We start from the raw sequence: 17,532 nt of genomic DNA, 5'->3' as shown, positions 1-17,532 counted from the left end.
AATCCGGGCAGGGCCCAGGGGAGAAAGGAAGTCCCGCACCTACAGTGCGCATCCAGGTGGGACCCAGGGGAGGAAGACTCCCATGCCTGTATGGCCCATCCAGGGGTTGGGGACAGTCAAAGCCCCGTGTCCGTGCACGTAAAGCCGTGCCCCGGGATCTCAGGGCCTCACAGCCCACCCTGGCGCGTAGGGAGACGCCCTCTCGGCACCCACCGGAGGCCGGTGCCGGTGGTTGCGGACATCGGGGCGTGCGGGACCCCGCGGTGCCCGCCGGGGCAGGGCGGTGTCGGGGGTGGGGGGCTCCTGCTGGGCTCGGCGGCGACGGCGGCGGGTCCCAAGGAGTTAAGGGCTGTCCCCGCCCCGGCCCCGCCCCGCCGGTGCCAGCGCTCGGGGCGGCGGAGGCGCAGCGCCGGGCCGCGGCGGGGTCGGGAGGGCGCCGGCGCCGGGCCATGAGCGCGGAGCGCCCCGGAGCGCCGCCCGCCCCGCGCCGCCGCCGCCGCCGCCGCCGCCGCTGCTAGCATCGCCCCGAGCGCCGGGAAAGCGGCGGCGCCGCGGCCGCGCGGCTGCCCCGGCGGGGATGTGAATGGCTCTGGGGGTGCTCGGCGGGACCGACATGGAGTGGGAGAAGCTGCCGCGGCGGCCCGGGGAGGGCGAGGGGGAGGCGGCGGGGCCGTGGCCGGGCTGCGGGCGGCTGCGGCCCTCCTCGTACCGGGCGCTGCGCAGCGCCGTCTCCACCCTGGCGCGCATCGACGACTTCTACTGCGAGAAGATCGGGGCCGGCTTCTTCTCCGAGGTCTTCAAGGTGTGCGGGGCGGGAGCGGGGATGGCGGTCCGCGGGGCATCCCGCCGGGATCGGGCATCCCCCGGGACCGCGGCAACAACGCAGCCCCGGCCGCACCCTCGACTCGGGACTGTGGTCCCCACCTCCAGCCCCGGCAGCCGGGCGAGCCGGGGGGTGCTCGAGGCGGTGCCGTGCGGCGGGGACATGGGGACCCCGCCGCCCGCCCCGTCCCGGCCGGGGCGTTGTGCCTCCATCGCCCCGAGCAGGGGGAGGGGAGCGCCGGCTCTGTTTACAGCCGGGGAGGCTGAGCGCTCCGAGCGCTGCGCCGTGGGTTGCGCGGGGGGTCGGGTGGCGGGCAGCCCAGCCCCGGGGACCCCTGTCGAAAGGCTGGAGATGCGAACCCACCCAGGGTGTGCCTGTGGCAGGGAATCCAGGCGACGTTCCTAGCCACTCCAAGGTGATGTCCGGCGTTGCCGGGCCTGCTGGGCAGGTGATGTGCAGGATTCCCCACGGGAGCCCCACGAAGGTGTCTGGCTGTGGGACAGGGGTGTGATGCCGTAGAACGGCACGGAGCTGGGACCCCAGAGCTGTCTTTGTCCTCCGTCCTCTCTGGGGCTCTCAGGGTGGGGATGCCTGTGTGTGGTCCGTGCCTAGGATAGGGGTGTGTGAGTGCTGGTGGGGAGCTCAGGGTCTCCAACAGTGAGGCAGGGGTGCGTGGTGACAGTATCCTGCCAGCCCAGTGCGCTGCTGCTGGGGACGAAGGGCTGTGCCTCGGTGTCAGCACCACCTCTCCCGGCAGAGGGGAGGTGTGTGCATGTGTTGTTTTGTGCCTCAGCATCACTGAAGGTGCCATAAGCCACTGGGCGAGGACTGTCCCTAAGTGGTGATCGATCTAGCGGCTTCATATCCCTCAAAGAGCAGCTTAGGGCTGGGCACAACCCCCACTGCCTGCCACCACAGTCACTGGGGTCACAGGCAGCGCAACTGGGCATCCACATCCTGGCAGTACCCTGGGGACCCTCTCCAGCCCTGACACCATTCCCCACTCAGCAGGGAGACCCCCAAGACCCATCTCCTCTTCAGCCACAAAAGAGGTGTCCTGTGAGGGGCATGGAAGGTGTGCAGTGGGGTCCCTCTCCTCTGTGTTCCCTCCTGGAGCTCCCAGTGGAGCCATGACCTCCCTGCTGGCTGGGTTCCTGCTATTGATCTCTGGCTTGGAGCGCACAGCAGCACCTTGGAGCAGAGGGAGGCATTTAATAAAGTCAGGCGTGGATATGGCTCTTTAATAATGGATGCTTCCGTGTCTCAGCAAGGCCACAGTCTCTTCTTGCCTCACTGTTTGTTTTGCCAGTCTCTGCAGGAGCCACAAAATGCTCCTTCTCCCACACGTTATGTTCTTGTGGGGCTGCTGGCATGTAGGATTTGGGAGACTGGCAAAGGTTGAGGGGTGGGATGGGGATCAGGAGTCGACATGCGTGCATGGTGGCAAGGAAGCAGGGACGGGAGAGGGCCAGATGGGGCTTTGTGCTCGTGCGGTGGGTTGAGTCCAAGAGCTCAGCAGGATGGTGGGGTAAGCCTGGGATCTGAGCTGGGGTTTGGCTGCCTGAGCTTGCGAGGAGGACAGAGCTTGGCAGGGCAGCCCAGGACCCATTTTCCTCCCACCTCCCTTGTTTCTTCTATAGCTTTCCAAGGCTTGTGGGCACTTGAATCTGCCTCCTCTGTGTGGCTGCCGAGTCCTATGTCATTCCAGCCTTGGTGGGTGTGGGGGACAGGGAGGGAACCTGGGTATCTCTGCCCCTGCACAGGTAGCTCAGTCCTGGTGTGCACCTGAGCCAGGGCCAGGCAGGGTGCTGGCAAGCTTCTGATTGTCTTCTCAGCATTGAAGCCAAAGGGCTCAGAGTGTCCGAGCCCTGGTGTCCCAAGCTAGCTGCTCCAATCCTGCTCCAGCCAAGCACCTCTCTCAGAAGGGCTGTCCAGAGCAAACAGGAGACACCAGTGACAAGAAGCTGCTCTTTTTCATGGCGCTTGTTCATAGCTGATCCCCCACTGTGCTGCAGAGCAGGTCTGTTTTCCCTCTGGAGCAGCTGGTTCTCATTGCCTTTCCCTGTGCAATTTCAGAGGCACTAGCCCCCCCGTTTTCTCAGATACACAGACATTGCAGGAAGCCACCTCTCTATTTCCAATTGACTGAGCAGATTGAGCCAGGTCTGTTTGTGCCAGGCATTTTCTCCAGCCCTTAAACCACTGTTGCATGTCTTCCCCAAATCCCGCTCTTACTTTCCCATGCGCTGTCTGCAGCAGACATGGGGGCTGTGGGCAGCATCCTTGGGGCTGTATCCAGAGGTCTTCACTCATCTGAGTCTCAGCCTTATGCCCTGATGTTGCACATCCTCTTGGAAATGCCATTTCCCAGGGTGCACCTCTATGATGTGCTCTGCCTAGCGCCCCATTTCCACGGCATTTTGTGTGTGTGTGTGTGTGTGTGTGGATTAGCAGCTCCCAGCACAGCCAGAGCTCAGGAGAAGGTTTTGGCATTGCTGTCACCTGCCTGTCTCTGCTCGCTTCCCCGCCAACCTTTGGGATTTTCTATTTACTTCCAATTTTCCAGTGCAACTAATGGAGCAGCTCACTCCCTCTTATCTGCTGCCCTTCATCAGGGACCTTGTCTTGTTTTATGGAGAGTGAAGCAGCGTGACACCGATGGGGAAACTAAGGCAAGGAGGGAGGAAGTGAATTTGCCAAGGTCAGCCAGCCGTGGCAAGGCTGGGAGCAGGCCTGGCCCCACAGTTGCCGCTTGGGAGTCCTGGGCACGGGAAATGTGTTGTGCTTACCAGCTGGAGATCTGCCAGCACCTCTCCTGCTCTATCATGGGGCGTGCTCCAGGCTTGCCAGTGAGGGCAGGCAGTGATCTGCCACTGCGGTGCAACACTGGCACTGCTGTGGCTCCTCGTGTGCCCACAATGTCACTCCTGGGAGAACAGGAGGTGGGGGCTCAAACACTCTCCAGGAGCAGGTGCTTTGTCTCTTCCTCAAAGTCTGTCTTGACTGATTCTGCCTTTTCTGTTTGATGGGCACGTTTCCCAGTCCCACCCGGTTGTGTTATTGGGATTCCTGTGAGCTCAGATGCAGCTGTTGTGGGTGGCTGTGGGGTTACCAGTGGCATTGCTAGCTCCCTTGCCCCGCTCCTGTCTTCCGCACAGAACTCTGCAGTGAGGGGTGCAGGGTGGTGTCCCTGTGTGACTGTGCCTTGCCTGTGTGAGGCAGGGGGCAAGGGAATATGCAGAGAGTGGGGCTGTGTGCCAGGCTGTCCTCAGTGCAGGGTGCAGGGGGGCTGGCTGCTGAGGCCTTCGAGCGGGGAGATGTCAGGGAGCTTTGCCCCATGTCTAGACGGGAGCACTGGCTGCGGGGAGGGAGCAGGCCGTCTGCTTGCTCTGATTAGCATGCTCTTTAAATAAGACTCTAATTTCCGCTGTTAAAAGAGCTCAGATCCCTTGTGCCCAGGCTGGGGCTGCCGCCAGCCTGTCCCATCCCCCAGCCCTGTGTGCTGGCAACAGATGGGACGGGGACCAACGTGCCATGGCACCCCGGCTCAGCCACGGTAGCCCCATGAAGTGCCCAGTGAATCAGCCATGTGGGATGCCAGGGAGCATCGGTGAGGGGTGAGGGCTTGCCTGTTTCCTGGGGGGGGGACAAGTAGCTTGCCCTCCCCCTGCAGCCCCATACGGCTGCCCGGCTGAGCTCAGCTCTGGGGAACGCGCTGGGATTCCTGGGCGCCATCCCAGAGTTCGTGAGAGAGTCGAGAGGAGAGACCTTCCTGCCCGAGGAGATTGTGCTGCCCGCTGCCTTCCCTGGATGTCAGTGAGGGAGGAAACCCCCTTAGTGAGGGGCTTCAATCACCTGGGGTCGTGGCTTGTGCCCTTTGCTGCTGTGTGTGCATCAGAGGGCGCCCAGGGCTCTGAGCTGGTGCTAGCATCTGGACAGACTGGGTAAACAAGGCCAGTGCGTGTGAGATCCATGGGAAGGGAGCATAATTCCTTCCCTGCTTATCAAGGTATGGGCTGGCCTTGAGCCACAGATCTTGCAGGGGAGATGGCAGAACAGGGCCTCACAAGTGAGCTCAGGACATTAGACACCCTCAAGGACCCATGGGCATGGGGCTGGGAGCCCCTGGAGCCCTTCCTGCCCCTGGGGATGGAGTCATGGAAAAAGACATCAGAGCAGGGCTGTATGGGCCAGGAGCTTCTGGGATCCCTGAGATAATTCCTGGAGAAGCAGCTTTCACCAGACCTTCCCTCCCCAAGTCTGCCTCTCCTCTAATCTTAAGGTGTCCAACAGCACGTGACTGCACTCAGACCTCACCCAGCTTATTCCAATGGCAGGTGGCTTTTTAATGAGGAATTAAGCCACAGGCACATGTCGACCGTGTGGGGCTGAGCTGGTGCCCACCAGACGCTGCTCCCTGATGCGGGGCTGCTGCTGCTTGCAGGGAGCTGGGCGGCCCTATGGCACATGGCCACCGAGTGCCAGCATTGTGTGTGCCGCGCGGCATTCCTGACGTGGGCGCGTGGCGCCGGAGCCTTGCCGCCTCCAGCCGTCCCGGCGGGGATGAGCCTGCCTGCACCACTGAGCCGGGTCCTGCTGTCTGGCAGCTGCTGGTCCCAGCCAAACTGACCGAGCCAGTCCTGTCAGCCGCACATGGCATGGGAAAGGAAGGAAGCACTCCCGCCGGGAGAGCTGGGTCAGGAGTGATGGGTTTTGCTGGGCAGCAGCTAGCACCAGGGGCTTGGCAAGGCTTTGGATCCTGCTGGCCTTGTCCACGCTCTGGCTTCCTCAACCCCCAGCTCCATGGGAAGCTGGAGGAGCCAAGGGAGACTGTGCCCACCCTGCTTTCATCACGCAGGCCTCCTCCTTAAAGCTTGCACTGAAGCCTGGCTGAGAGCCCAGCTTCTGTTTCTGGTGGTGCCCTCAGCTGCCCTGCCGACAAGGATGAGGTGGACAGAAGACAGCGATGGTGGGGATGGGGTGGGGTTGCCCCTTGCCCTTGGTCCAGGTGTGACCAAGGAGTCCTGGGGCAGGAGTCCAGCATGATGTTGGCAGCAGTTGCAGGTGCTGCTTGGCAATGGTGTGGTGAGCAGAGTAGTGAGCACTGGGACGACTTGGAGCACCATTAGATGGAGCGCTCTGGGTGCTCCCCACAGCAGACACTGCAGTGTCACCCTGAGACAGGCTCAGTATGTCCAGTGCTCAGCAAGGAGGAGGCATGGGGAAATCCACCCTCCCTTCTCCCTGCAGCATGGTGGAGTGCCAGGATAGGGACCTGTGGTGGTGGGTATCTGAGGTGTCCCTTTCCCACTCGTCCAGGGTCCATTCTGAGCTCTGCTGTCACGTGGCTCATGTCGGTGGGTCAGGAATGCCAGCTGGCTGTCTGGGACTGGCTGGAGGTGACAAAGGTGTAACTGGAGCAGGGCGCCCACAGGCAGGTGTCTGCTGAATTATTCAAAGTCTCTCCATGATCTCAGTGAGCTGATGGTGGCACAGCCTCTCACTTCCACTCTGACTGGGACTGGTTTGGCATCAGTGCACACAGACATGTAGAGGGATCTTCACAGAGCACTCATTTCCCCCAGGCCCTTTTGAAGGGATGTGTTGCTGCCCCATCCCCTGGGTATTTTCTGCTGGATAGATCCATGGCATGCACCCCAGGACAGCTGCTCCCTGAGCAATGCCAGTCATGGGGTGAGAGGAGAGCCCTGGAGGGCCCAGCATGCCAGCTTCCCTCTGTTGTGGTGGGGACAAGGGCCAAGCTGCGAGCTGGATGGGGGTGCTGGGGATCCTGCCTCCAGCCAACCCCCTGTGTTTTGCCTGGGAAGGCAATCCCTGAGGTGAGGGGTGTTGTGGGGGTGTTGTGGGGCTGGCAGCGGCTCAACAGCCTCAGCCAGCATCGACTAAAAAGGACAAGAGCAGGGAGCTGACGGCAGCGCTGAGGAATGCCTGCGCCTCCGTGCACAGCTCCGTGTGTGCTGGGGGGCAACTGGGATCCATGGGGTTGTCCCCCCAGGCAGCTGCTGCTCCAAGGCGGGGGTGGCATCCCACCCCCAGCACCTGCTCAGGAGGGGACCCTCAGCACTGGTTTGGCCCCCCCATGACAGTGCTGGGTCAGGGCATCCCGTGCTCTTCCCTTGCCCTGCACATGCCAGGGAGCTGCAGATGGATGGGGTGTCCGTGCTTGGCCATGCTCCAGCTGCTGTTCTTGGCAGGGGACCAGGCCCCCAGATCGTATGACAGCATCAGGCTGGGGCTGGCTAAATATACAGCTCATCCGAGCACCATGCCCTGCCAGGCTGGGGTCAAGCACTACGGAAGTGTTTGCCACACCTAGAGCTGGTTCTGAGGGGCATTGTGCCCCCTTTCTTCTCCACCCCATGCTGGTAGGGTCTGGCTAGGTGGTGCTGACCTGAAAAAAGCCCTCCCTGGTGCTCCCCAGTCCTGCACCTGCCTGTTTCTACAGTAGGGCTGTGCTCACAGCTTGTGGGAGCTGTTGTTGCCTCTCGGGAGTTCAGGGCAGTGTAGCGCGGTGGAGGGAGCATAACAGGGTGCCCCAGCGAGGATGGGGATGTGTGTCATCAGTACTGGGAGTGCTTGGAGATGTGGGGAGAGTGCCCCTCTAGCCCTAGTGGTCACTGGGGTGCCATATGCCTTGGGCACATGGGATGCTTAGCACCTCTTCTGGGGCTGGGGTGGGAGCCATGTGAAGCGTGGTGTCCATGGGGGCTGCAGAGGTACATGGGGCTCAGCCTGTCCTGCGTCCCCCTCCAGGTGCGGCACCGCCAGTCGGGGCAGATCATGGTGCTGAAGATGAACAAGCTGACCAGCAACCGGGGCAACATGCTGCGGGAGGTGCAGCTGATGAACCGCCTCTCGCACCCCAACATCCTCAGGTACGACCTGCTCCCCCACTGCCGGCCCCATTGCCCCCCTTTTCCCTAGCCTGGGGGTTTGGAGCTACTGCTGATGCTGGATAAGCTCCTGGGGCTGGTCCCTGCCACGGCCACCCTCAGGTCCCCTCTATCTCACAGGTTCATGGGGGTGTGTGTGCACCAGGGACAGCTGCACGCGCTGACAGAGGTAAGAGTGTGGCAGCAGCTGTGAGTCTTGGGGTTCCTGCAAGCCTGGGGAAGGGACAGTGATACCTGTGGGGACACATTCTTGGCCTGAGACATGTGCATGCAAGGCCTGCTGGGAGGCTATGCTGTGGGGTGGTTGGAAGATGCATTAGGATGAGAGATGGGCAGCCAGTGTTGTGGGCGGGAGGGACACAGTGATGCGATGGTCTGGCTCTCCCCATCAGTACATCAACGGTGGGAACCTGGAGCAGCTGCTGGACAGCCCTGTGCCCCTCTCCTGGTCCATGCGTGTCAAGCTGGCCCTCGACATCGCCCATGGCCTACGCTACCTGCACTCCAAGGGCATTTTCCACCGCGACCTCACCTCCAAGGTACAGGATGCTCCAAGGCACTGCGTTGCCCTCCTTGTCCCATACCCGTGTTGCTGCCTTGCTGCCCCAGGCGTGGCAGGCTGGGGAGCAGGAGGCTGTGTTGTGCTGGGGCGTCCTGGGAGCCCCAGAGAGGCAGGGCTGGTGCAGTTGGTGTGACAGGTCCTCCTGTGCCCCCAGAACTGCCTGGTGCGCTGCGAGGCCAGTGGCTACACAGCTGTAGTGGGTGACTTCGGCTTGGCGGAAAAGATCCCCACCTACAGGTACGTGGGCAGCATCCATCTGTCCATCCCCATCCCTGGAGCCCACCCAGAGCACAGAGGGATGGACATTGGGGATGCAGCTAAAAGGGTAGAAATGGGGGTGGTGAGGTGGTCCCTGGCAGGGGGGACTCCAGGAGCAGGTGGACACATTTGGGAATGGCTGGGAGGGGATGAAGAAGGAGGTGGTGTGGTTGGGGAGAGATGCGTTTGTAGGGTGCATGGAGGAGGGTTAGCCCAAGAAGGGAGATGGAGATGGTGATTTGGACTGCTGCAGCAGGGGGGGGGAAGGTTGGACATTTGGGGGACTGGGAAGCTCCTGATACTCCACCATGTCTCCCAGTGAGGGCAGCGAGAAGGAGCCGCTGGCCGTGGTGGGCTCCCCGTACTGGATGGCACCCGAGGTGCTGCGTGGGGAGATCTACAACGAGAAGGTGAGGCTGCCCTGCATGGGGCTTTACTCAGGCTTGTGCTGCCACTGGTTTGCAGAGTTTGCAGTCCTGGGGTGCACCTAGAGGGAAGGAATGGGGCATCCCTCTGGTGACAAGGTGGCAGAGCCCCAGTGTGGCTCTGCAGGGAGGAGCAGGGCTGTGGCCTTGCAGAATGGTGGGCACATCACCTCAGGGCTGCAGCACACCGCCCTGACTCCCCACTCTCTGCAGGCCGATGTGTTTGCATATGGCATCATCCTGTGTGAGACCATCGCTCGTGTCCCAGCTGACCCTGACTACCTGCCCCGCACTGAGGTGACTCTCTGGGATGGGAACAGGGGGAGCTGTGGGTAGCAGCACTGGGGCTGGGACCACTTCATCAAACAGAGGGGGGCATTCTGTGTTGGGCAGAGACCCATGTATAGGACTGGTCCCACATCTCAGGGCAGGGGTGCTGTGTCCCGCTTGCTGTCCAGGGAGGGGTGGTCTCTGCTGGTAACCTCAGAACCCAATAGTCAGCCTGAGCAGAACAGAACAATTGGATTCAGGCAGAGAGCAGAAGAGATATCTGTGTCCCATCATCCCCCAACCTTACCCCAATTTGGGGTGACATCAGGGTCCTCCTCTGTGTCCCAGCTGGGGTGCTTCCAGGTCCACAGCCCTGTGTGACAGCACAGGGTGGGGGGCGGTGCCAGGCCGTATTGGGTCCCCTGGGCCTGGTGGTGCTCTAGGAGACCCAACCTCACTCTTCTTCCTTTCCCTGGTGCAGGATTTTGGTCTGGACGTCACCACTTTCCGCACCATGGTGGGAATTGACTGCCCGGCGGCCTTCCTCCAGCTGGCTTTTCACTGCTGCAGTGTGAGACTCCCACCTCCACTGCCCTTCCCTGCCAGCACAGGCGGGCAGGACAGGCTGCCTTGCCTGCTCACAGGAAGAGCAGGGAGCTGCCTTTGCTATGCAAGGCTCCCTGGGGTGCTTGAGGAGGCACAGACCTGACAGGGAATTCCTCCTGCCCACAGATGGAGCCCACCTCCCGCCCCTCATTCCTGGAAATCACGCAGTGCCTGGAGAGCATCCTGCAACACCAGCTGAGAGCCGAGGGTGCCGGGGCCACCCTGTTCGGCATCGGGGAGAGCCTGTCTGCATCTGGAACTGCAGCCACACTCAGTGGTACGTGGGCGCCTCGGGGACAGGCCGTAGCAGGGTGCAAAGATGGGGGAGTGTGAGGTGTCCTGTCCTACCCCATCAGCTGTAGGGGAAGGAGACAGGGGCGTGTGATGTCTGCAGGATGGAGCTGGCCCCTGTTCCTCCCTTGGGGTGTGCCCCATAGTTATTGGGTGCCCAACACCCCATAGCACCATGCACGGGCAGCTGCTGGCTGCTGGTAACACTCTCCTGTGCCCGTGTCCAGGAGTGACCAGGAGGTCAGCCAGCCATACCGAGCAGTCGCCCCTGCATGAGGTGGGGACACAGCACCTGCAGCCAGACCAGCGCCTGTCCCGCAGCCAGTCTGACATGTTCCCTCCCAAGCCACCTGCCCTGCTGTGGCCGCTGGAGCCTTACAGCGGGGCCAGGTCCAAGGAGATGTCCCCCCGTGTCAACCCCTTCTCCCAGCGTGAGGACCTGAAGGGGGGGAAGATCAAGCTCTTTGATACGCCGAGCAAGTCGGTCATCTCGCTCACCTTCAACCTGCCACCCCCCGCCGCGCTGCAGCTCAGCTCCCCAGTGACACCTGAGCCTGCCATGGAGGTGCAGTGTGACTTCTCAGCACCCACCACCAGCCCCCGCAAGTGCCACTCTCTGCCCTCCTCTCCTGAGCTGCCCCACCGGGGGGGCCTGGAGCTGGGTGTGGGGTCCCCTCATCCCACTGATGACCCCCAGCCCCCCACCCTCCTTCCTCCCCCAGCATGGGGAAGAGCCTCTACCCCCAGCTCCAGGGCAGAGGAGCAGATGGACTGCGGCCCAGACAGCTCTGAGCCGCCGCAGCCCGCCCCACTCCCCCTCAGCAGCAACTTCATCCGCACCGCATCCTTGGGCACACAGCCCTGGCAGCCAGACGTGCGAGCCCCCAACGGGCTCCTCATCAACAACAACCATGTGATGGTCAGCAAACCTCTGGCCTGGGGCAGTGGGCTGGAGCACGGCTTCTCCGAGCTCAGCATCTCCTGTGCGGCGGCGCTGGAGCGGACGGAGCGCTCGGCCATGCTGCCTGGGCACAGCTCTGGTGCCATGCTGGAGCAGGATGATGTGCTGCCCTGCCCCGGCTGCTGCCTGAGTCCTTTCAGCTTCAGCTTTGCCTCCATCTGCCACCGGCCAGCGCCCAGCCCGCCCCGCTACCAGAACCTCAGCTGCGAGGCCAGAAGCCTCATCTGCCATGATAGGGGCCAACACCAGAAAGCCCTGGGGCCAGTGCTGGCTGAGCCCAGCCTGAAGCTGCCGGAGGCACAGTCCTAGTGATGGGGACCCCAGGGCTTGCACCCCTCTGCAGCCACAGCACTGGGCAGTGCAGGAGCTTGGCACGTCCCCACGGTCTGTCCTCACTCGGAACGTGGTGGCCACCAGTGGCTGTGGTGCCAAGTGCTGTGGCTGCCGTGGCGCTGCCCAGGCACTCGGGCACCCACCCCACCAGGATCAGCCTTGGGGATCTGCAGGGAACCCTGGAGGTGGGCTGGGTCTCTGCTGGGGACCAAAGTGCAATAACACTGCTGCCCTGAGCACTGCCCCAAGCGGCAGGGCTGGTCCCCCGCGGGGGCCACGGGGCTCAAGCCCTGGATCCAGGACCCCCTTTCCCCAAGGGCTCACCCCTCTGCAGGCTCTTGCAGAGGGGTTTACAATGAGCCTGCTACCTTGGGAGAACTGGGAGTTCCTTGCACCCAGGTGGGTGAGAGGGACTGGGCTGGGGTAGAGAGGTCAGCGTGTGTATGTGTGTTTTTGGGGATCCTGGGGGGCTGGTGGGTGAACCCACAAGCGCGGGGAGCACAGCCAGTCCCTGACACGGGGAGAAGAGGGCAGGGGACCGTAGAGGGGCAATGCCCATGGGCAGTGCACGGGGAGGATTGCCAGCACTGGGGTTGTCCCTGCCTGACCGATGCAGGGGGTTGGGTGCTGAGTCAGCACAGCACCTCACATCCCCCTGGCACCCAGGTTTGGGAGCAGGATGCTGGCAGAGGGGCCAGGATGCCATCCTGGCATCATGGGGATGGGGCCAGTGGGCAGCACAGCTAGGCTGCCTGGCCCCCGGCAAGGGTGGGAGCCGGCTTTCCTCCCTCCTGCACAATGCACTGGTGAATGCAGAACTCTTTGTGTTTTTTATTATTATTAATAATAATTGCTAGTAATATATACCCAGCTTATTTAAAGTGTTCAATAAAAACTGAATGTCCCAGCAACTCAGACTGCTGGTTCTGTCTCTTGGATGCACATCAGATGTCGGCCCAGAAGTTTGCATGGTCTTGCCTGGGCATTCTGGGGAACTCCTCCAGGACAGCAAAGCAGCCTTGCTCAGCCCAAGATCTCAACTCCCCTAAAGCGCCCATCTCAATTGAGATGGCTTCAGACAAATTCCCATTCATTATTTAGGTCCTTTGGGTTTGTGCCCTTGAGCCCGTGTTTGTCATGGTACACAAGAAAGCAAAGAGCAGATGAACTGGGTCTCTTTATTGCTACAAAGTGGGTTCAGCGGACAAGACAGACAAGTGACACGTGCCACCTCCAAAAAGCCTGCCTTTAACACCCTTTTGCTCTTCATGCAAGCTCACTCACATAGCAGTTAATCAGCTATATATGGCACACACAACCCCATCATAAATCGAGGGCATTTTCGCCTGGTTGAGCACAACTTCCTCTGCTCTCACCTGGCTGCAGTGTTACATCAGGGCTGCTTTGCTTAATCTTCACATGTGCACATGTGTAGCAGCTATTTAAAGTCCAGATGAGTTGTCTCGCAAAGCGTCAGCCTGCTACACGTGCCTGAGTTAACTTTTGCTTTTGAAAGGCACAATCACACCATAGGACCCTAAAGGTCACTGCTCTACTTTCTAATTAGCGCAAAAAAAATCCCCAAACGTCAGCACAGGCACCGGCCAGTTCAGGCTCAGCTTCCCTCCTTGGGCGCCGAGGCTTTGCCGAGGCCGTTGAGTGCTGGGTTGTCTGAAAGCCATGGCCAAGCTGCTCCTGCAGTGGGGTCAGGCAGAAAATTCCTGCTGTGGGGAGGGGACTGTGTGGAGGGTGGGGCTGTGCTGTCCCCAGCACCTACTCCTGGCATGCCAGCACTGCAGCTGTCTCCATGCTGGGCATGCGGCATGGCTCCAGCTCTGAGTGTCAGTGCTTGCTCCATTCTGCAGCCGGTCCTGGGTTCCCCATTGCCCACCAGCCCTCATGCTCAGGAAGACCCAAAGTGTCCCATGCGGGTGTGGGGTGGGCTGTGGGGCCTGTACCACTCAGCCAAAGCACATCAGCTGGAGACAAAGGGCCACTGGGCATCAGTGGGAAGGACCTGGGTGGCCCAGGGGCAGCGGGCTCTGAGAGGGAAGTGGTTTTCTTGAATGGATGGGATATCCTGGGCAAGGATGCAGCAAGGCTGGAGCAGAGGCAGTGCAGGATGCAGGTGCTGCAGGGGAAAGCAGAGGAGGGTGAGGGTGAAGGTGAAGGGGAGGGTGAGATGCTGCCCAGCCTCCACCACATGCAACAGGGCTGGGAAAGCACCTCACCAAGGGTTTTCCCCCATCTTGTCCCTTTGCTGAGCCATGGCTTCAGGTAGTCCTCGAGCAACCTCAGACTCAGAACGCCTGTGGCAGCAAAGGGATGGAGGCAGGCTCCATCCAGCACAGGGAGGTGACTACATTCCTCTCCCTTTCCAAGGGAGGGGGTCAACATGCCCCAGGCAGAGCTGCAGGCTCCCCGCTTTCCTCCCTACACACCCCACAGGCCCCGTGCGTCCCAGACTCAGCAGAACCTGGTGTGGGCAGACTCACCACAGCAGTGCTGGGGCCAGCAGCCATCATCACCTGAAAGGGAGGCTTGGCCCTGCTGCCTTCTCACAGATCCAGAGGTTCAGGTCTTTGGGACCAGTGCACTGGGTGGGTTTGATACTCCCTCGGCTTATTATGGCACAGGTTCCATTCGATTTTGACTGCCACGGCCTGAATGGGGAAACAACACATCAGGCACTGACATGTTCTTTCTACAAACCCGGCCGAGGCAGCTGCGGCTGCTGAGAGCTGCCTTTCATACACTGGCAGAGGAGGGGTTGGATGCTGCAGTCAAAGGGGGGATCCCCCAGTCCTCCCCTACTGATTTCACAGGCTGAAGGCTCAGCTGACGCATCCCTGCACTTCCTCAGGCAGGCTGAGAAATACTTGTGCAAAAGGTTTGCAGTGCTTGCGACACCCCTTTAGCCTTCCCCCTCTCAGCCTCGCTGCTGGGGGTTGTTCCATGCCTGCAGTGGGGAGAGCCAGGCCCTCCCTGAAGGCACGTGGATGACCAGAGGAGCTGGCCTGAGCCCTGGGTCTGCACTGGAGGCAGCCCCCGTGGCAGGGCTGAGGATGGAGGGCCAGGTACCCAGAACCTGGCCAGACAGGTTTGTTCCTCCCCAGTGCTCTCAGACACTGCAAGAGGAAGCAGCAGCAAGCTGAGGAGGTGGTGCACGTGGCAGGCAGGAGCCCAGGACTCTCCACAGACAGGAAGGCTTGATCTCCCTTTGGAGAGGAATCAAGAAGGCATGTGGGGGATAGAGGTGGTGCTCAAACACCTTGCCTAGGCCCCAAATGAAACCTGGGGTTTCTTCTATCCACTCTTGCTGCCTCCTGTTTCACATGCCCTGCATTTTACCCAGCCCCCTGAGTCTTGGCTTTCCATTTGCTTGTCCTCTAAGCATCTCATCACACCACTGCACCCACCTTCCCTCAGTCCCTGCTGCTCTGATGCTCTTTGTTTCCCAGGGCCTGTGCCTGGAACTGGGCACTGGTGGGATTTAAAATGCTTCCTAGAGCCATGCCAGAGGGAGTTTTGGCAAGAGCGCTGCCACGTACCTTTCGTAAAGGGATCCATCCACCCAGAACCAGGCCTCTGAGGCCCCCTCACTCTCCGGATCCTCTTCCTCCAGCCAGCTGTATTCGTACCAGGGAAAACTGCCCTTCTGCAGTCCAATCCAGTAAGGGACATCTGCATTCTTCAGGAAGGTCTGGAGAAGAAGAAAAAGTGCCTTTCTATGTTTTATTCCATGCCACCTATGTACTGCAGTACTGTGTACTTAGCAGGAGGGTCATCATCTCGCCAAGGAGCCCCTGGGGCTGGAGCTTCTTGAGGCAGGACAGCTGAGCAGCCCTGGTGCCCTGCTCCAGCTTGGGAAACATCCAGGGGTGCCAGAGCCCTTCTGTCCAACGTCAACCACCAGCCATGTGCTCCAGAGAACAGCCTTGCACCCTCCAATGTTTTAGCAGGACAGGGGGCCCCCAGAACAGTGCTAGCCCATCTGGGGACCCCATCACTGGATCTCCTGCCCTCAGCTCCCCCAGCACCCTACCGGCACAGTCCAACGACTCCAGGATTTGGTGATCAGGAGCTGAGAATATGTCTTCTCACACTCATCTCTGCTGTCTTCCCATGTCTTCTTCTCCGAGGAGATGAAGAGGCACTTGCCCCTGTACAGCAGCCAGCCCGAAGGGCAGCAATCTGTGGGTAGGGGCATAGCTCAGGGGCTTGCTCAGCCACAGATGCCCTGGGAGGGAACAAGGAACAGCCCCACACCTTCCCAATGGATATCACAGGCTCAGCATCTGCTCCAGGCATAGCTTCAGCCTTTGGACCACCCTGTCCACACCATGTGGCCAAAAAAGCCACATTTGCCCCTTGGCACCTGCTGAGGGGTGCCAGTCACCTGGAGCACCCCATCCCTGCTCCATCATCACTCTACCTATAGCTGTGCAGGAGCGCAGGAGGGCCACGGTGTTCTCGCTGTTGTTGAGCCTCCCCTGCACCTCCTGCACCTCCCTCTCTGTCTTGCTCAGGACCCCCGTGACACGACGCAGCTCCGTGTTCAGCCTGTTCAGCTCCAGCTGGCTGATGTTGCTCTCATGCCACGCTCGCTGCAGCTCTTCTCTGGCCCACGCCAGCTCCAGCTGTGTCTGCTCCAGGCTCTGCTCCCGTGCCCGCAGCTCCTGTGACAGGCGGCCCTGCTCAGCCGCGTGCTTGCGGGAGGTGTCCTGCAGGCTGCGGGTGACCTGCCAGTCTGGGGACAGAGTGGGTGAGCTGAGGCATAGGCTTGGGACAGTCTGGATGTGGGACTGACCCTGTTTAAGGCAGGAAGGATGGGCAGGGCAAGGCAGGGAGTTATCCATGCTGAGTGGGAAAGGATGGGAGGGAAGGGCACAGCAAGGAAGTGTATGGTTAAGGGTTGGGCAGGATCTGGCAGGGGAGAGCAGGGCAAGGCAGGATGGGGTGTAGGAGCAGAAGCAGCAGGTCAGGGGCAGGGAAGGTGCAGCAATATGAGGCTGGGCAGCGCCAGGATGCAAAAGAAAAGAAGCAGAAATGGAGAGTAAGGCAAGGAAGATGGATGATGGGAGGCAAAGGAGGTGGTCAGGATGTGCGAGGGATATAGGCCAGCTTGTGGCAGATAGGGCAGAGGGACTCACCAGTGAGTGTGCATGAGTATGCCTCTATTCACCCCCCCCCCCCGCTCACCCACAGCACCCACCCCAGCCCAGATGCCTCCCTGACCCAGCCACTCCCTGCCCCAAATGTTCACAGTCCCCTGACTCACAGCAAGCCCCCAGGGCCACAGCGGCCACCAGCAGCAGGCAAGTTGCCAGCAGACCCACAGGGAGGCACCACCGACGGGACCAGCGCCCTGCACAACACAACAGACCACAGATATCACCTGAAGAGCTAGAAAACTGCTGGCAGCCCCCAGACCTCCTTCCTGCAGGCAGCAGAGTGGTGGCAAGGTGGCACAGATGGCATGGTGTGGGTGATGGGAGTGGGAGGACCCCAAAACACCACCCACTACTCACACCAGAACCATCCTGGGTCTGCTGGAATCCAGCTGGATACTCACCTGGGCTGGGCTGTGCCCCGTCCCCATCCTGCCCTGCCAGCGCTGGCTGCATGTTGTCATAGGGGCTCTCTGCCTCATTCATGCTGAGGGCTGTTGGAGGAAGGCAGGGGAGAGCAGCTGAGGCCGTGGGGTTGAGCATGGCAGGGACAGCGTGGCGGGGCTGGTGGGCTCTCCCCTGCCTCCAGTGCCTGGCTGGCCATGCTCCGGCCCCCCATCACCTTGGCAAACCTCAGGTCAGCATAAAGCTGGGCCATGTAGGCAAACGCTGGGCAAGCCCTGAGCCCTGCTGGCTCCCGCTCCGCACTGGGGATGCCTTTCTGAGATGTTCCTGTTCCTGGCGATTGCGCCGTCTCTCAGACGTGCAAAGGAGAAGTGCAGCCAGCATCTGCAGAAGCAGAAGTTTGCTCCGCACTGTAGCAGATGGGACCAGTGAGGCACGGCTGCGGGGACGAGCACCCTCTCATTGGTCCCAGAAACACTGGCCCATCCCCTCCCATGCCCTAAAAATGCTCAT

General features: G+C 61.1%; 2 protein-coding genes across 2 annotated transcripts; one reads left to right on the top strand and one right to left on the bottom strand.

The window, feature by feature from the left end:
- The first annotated feature begins 530 nt into the window (after positions 1-530).
- Positions 531-12,358, top strand: TESK1 (testis associated actin remodelling kinase 1). Its single transcript, XM_039567423.1, has 10 exons — positions 531-802; positions 7,598-7,719; positions 7,858-7,906; positions 8,130-8,276; positions 8,454-8,536; positions 8,877-8,967; positions 9,196-9,279; positions 9,734-9,823; positions 9,985-10,135; positions 10,377-12,358. Exons 1-10 carry the CDS (start codon positions 584-586, stop codon positions 11,417-11,419), a joined length of 2,079 nt encoding a protein of 692 aa, XP_039423357.1. The 5' UTR covers positions 531-583; the 3' UTR covers positions 11,420-12,358.
- Positions 12,359-12,602: 244 nt separating this feature from the next.
- On the bottom strand, positions 12,603-17,463 carry LOC104686571 (B-cell differentiation antigen CD72). The gene is made up of 8 exons (XM_010395098.4): positions 17,194-17,463; positions 17,019-17,108; positions 16,725-16,811; positions 15,879-16,193; positions 15,489-15,637; positions 14,995-15,146; positions 13,939-14,106; positions 12,603-13,574 (listed from the first exon to the last, which is right to left on the bottom strand). Exons 1-7 carry the CDS (start codon positions 17,270-17,272, stop codon positions 13,968-13,970), a joined length of 1,011 nt encoding a protein of 336 aa, XP_010393400.2. The 5' UTR covers positions 17,273-17,463; the 3' UTR covers positions 12,603-13,574; positions 13,939-13,967.
- Positions 17,464-17,532: the final 69 nt, after the last annotated feature.

The sequence above is a fragment of the Corvus cornix genome, chromosome Z (genome assembly GCF_000738735.6).
Source record: "Corvus cornix cornix isolate S_Up_H32 chromosome Z, ASM73873v5, whole genome shotgun sequence".
Lineage (NCBI taxonomy): Eukaryota > Metazoa > Chordata > Aves > Passeriformes > Corvidae > Corvus > Corvus cornix.
Note: the sequence above shows the minus strand (reverse complement) of the source record. Positions and strands in the feature narration are given on the sequence as shown.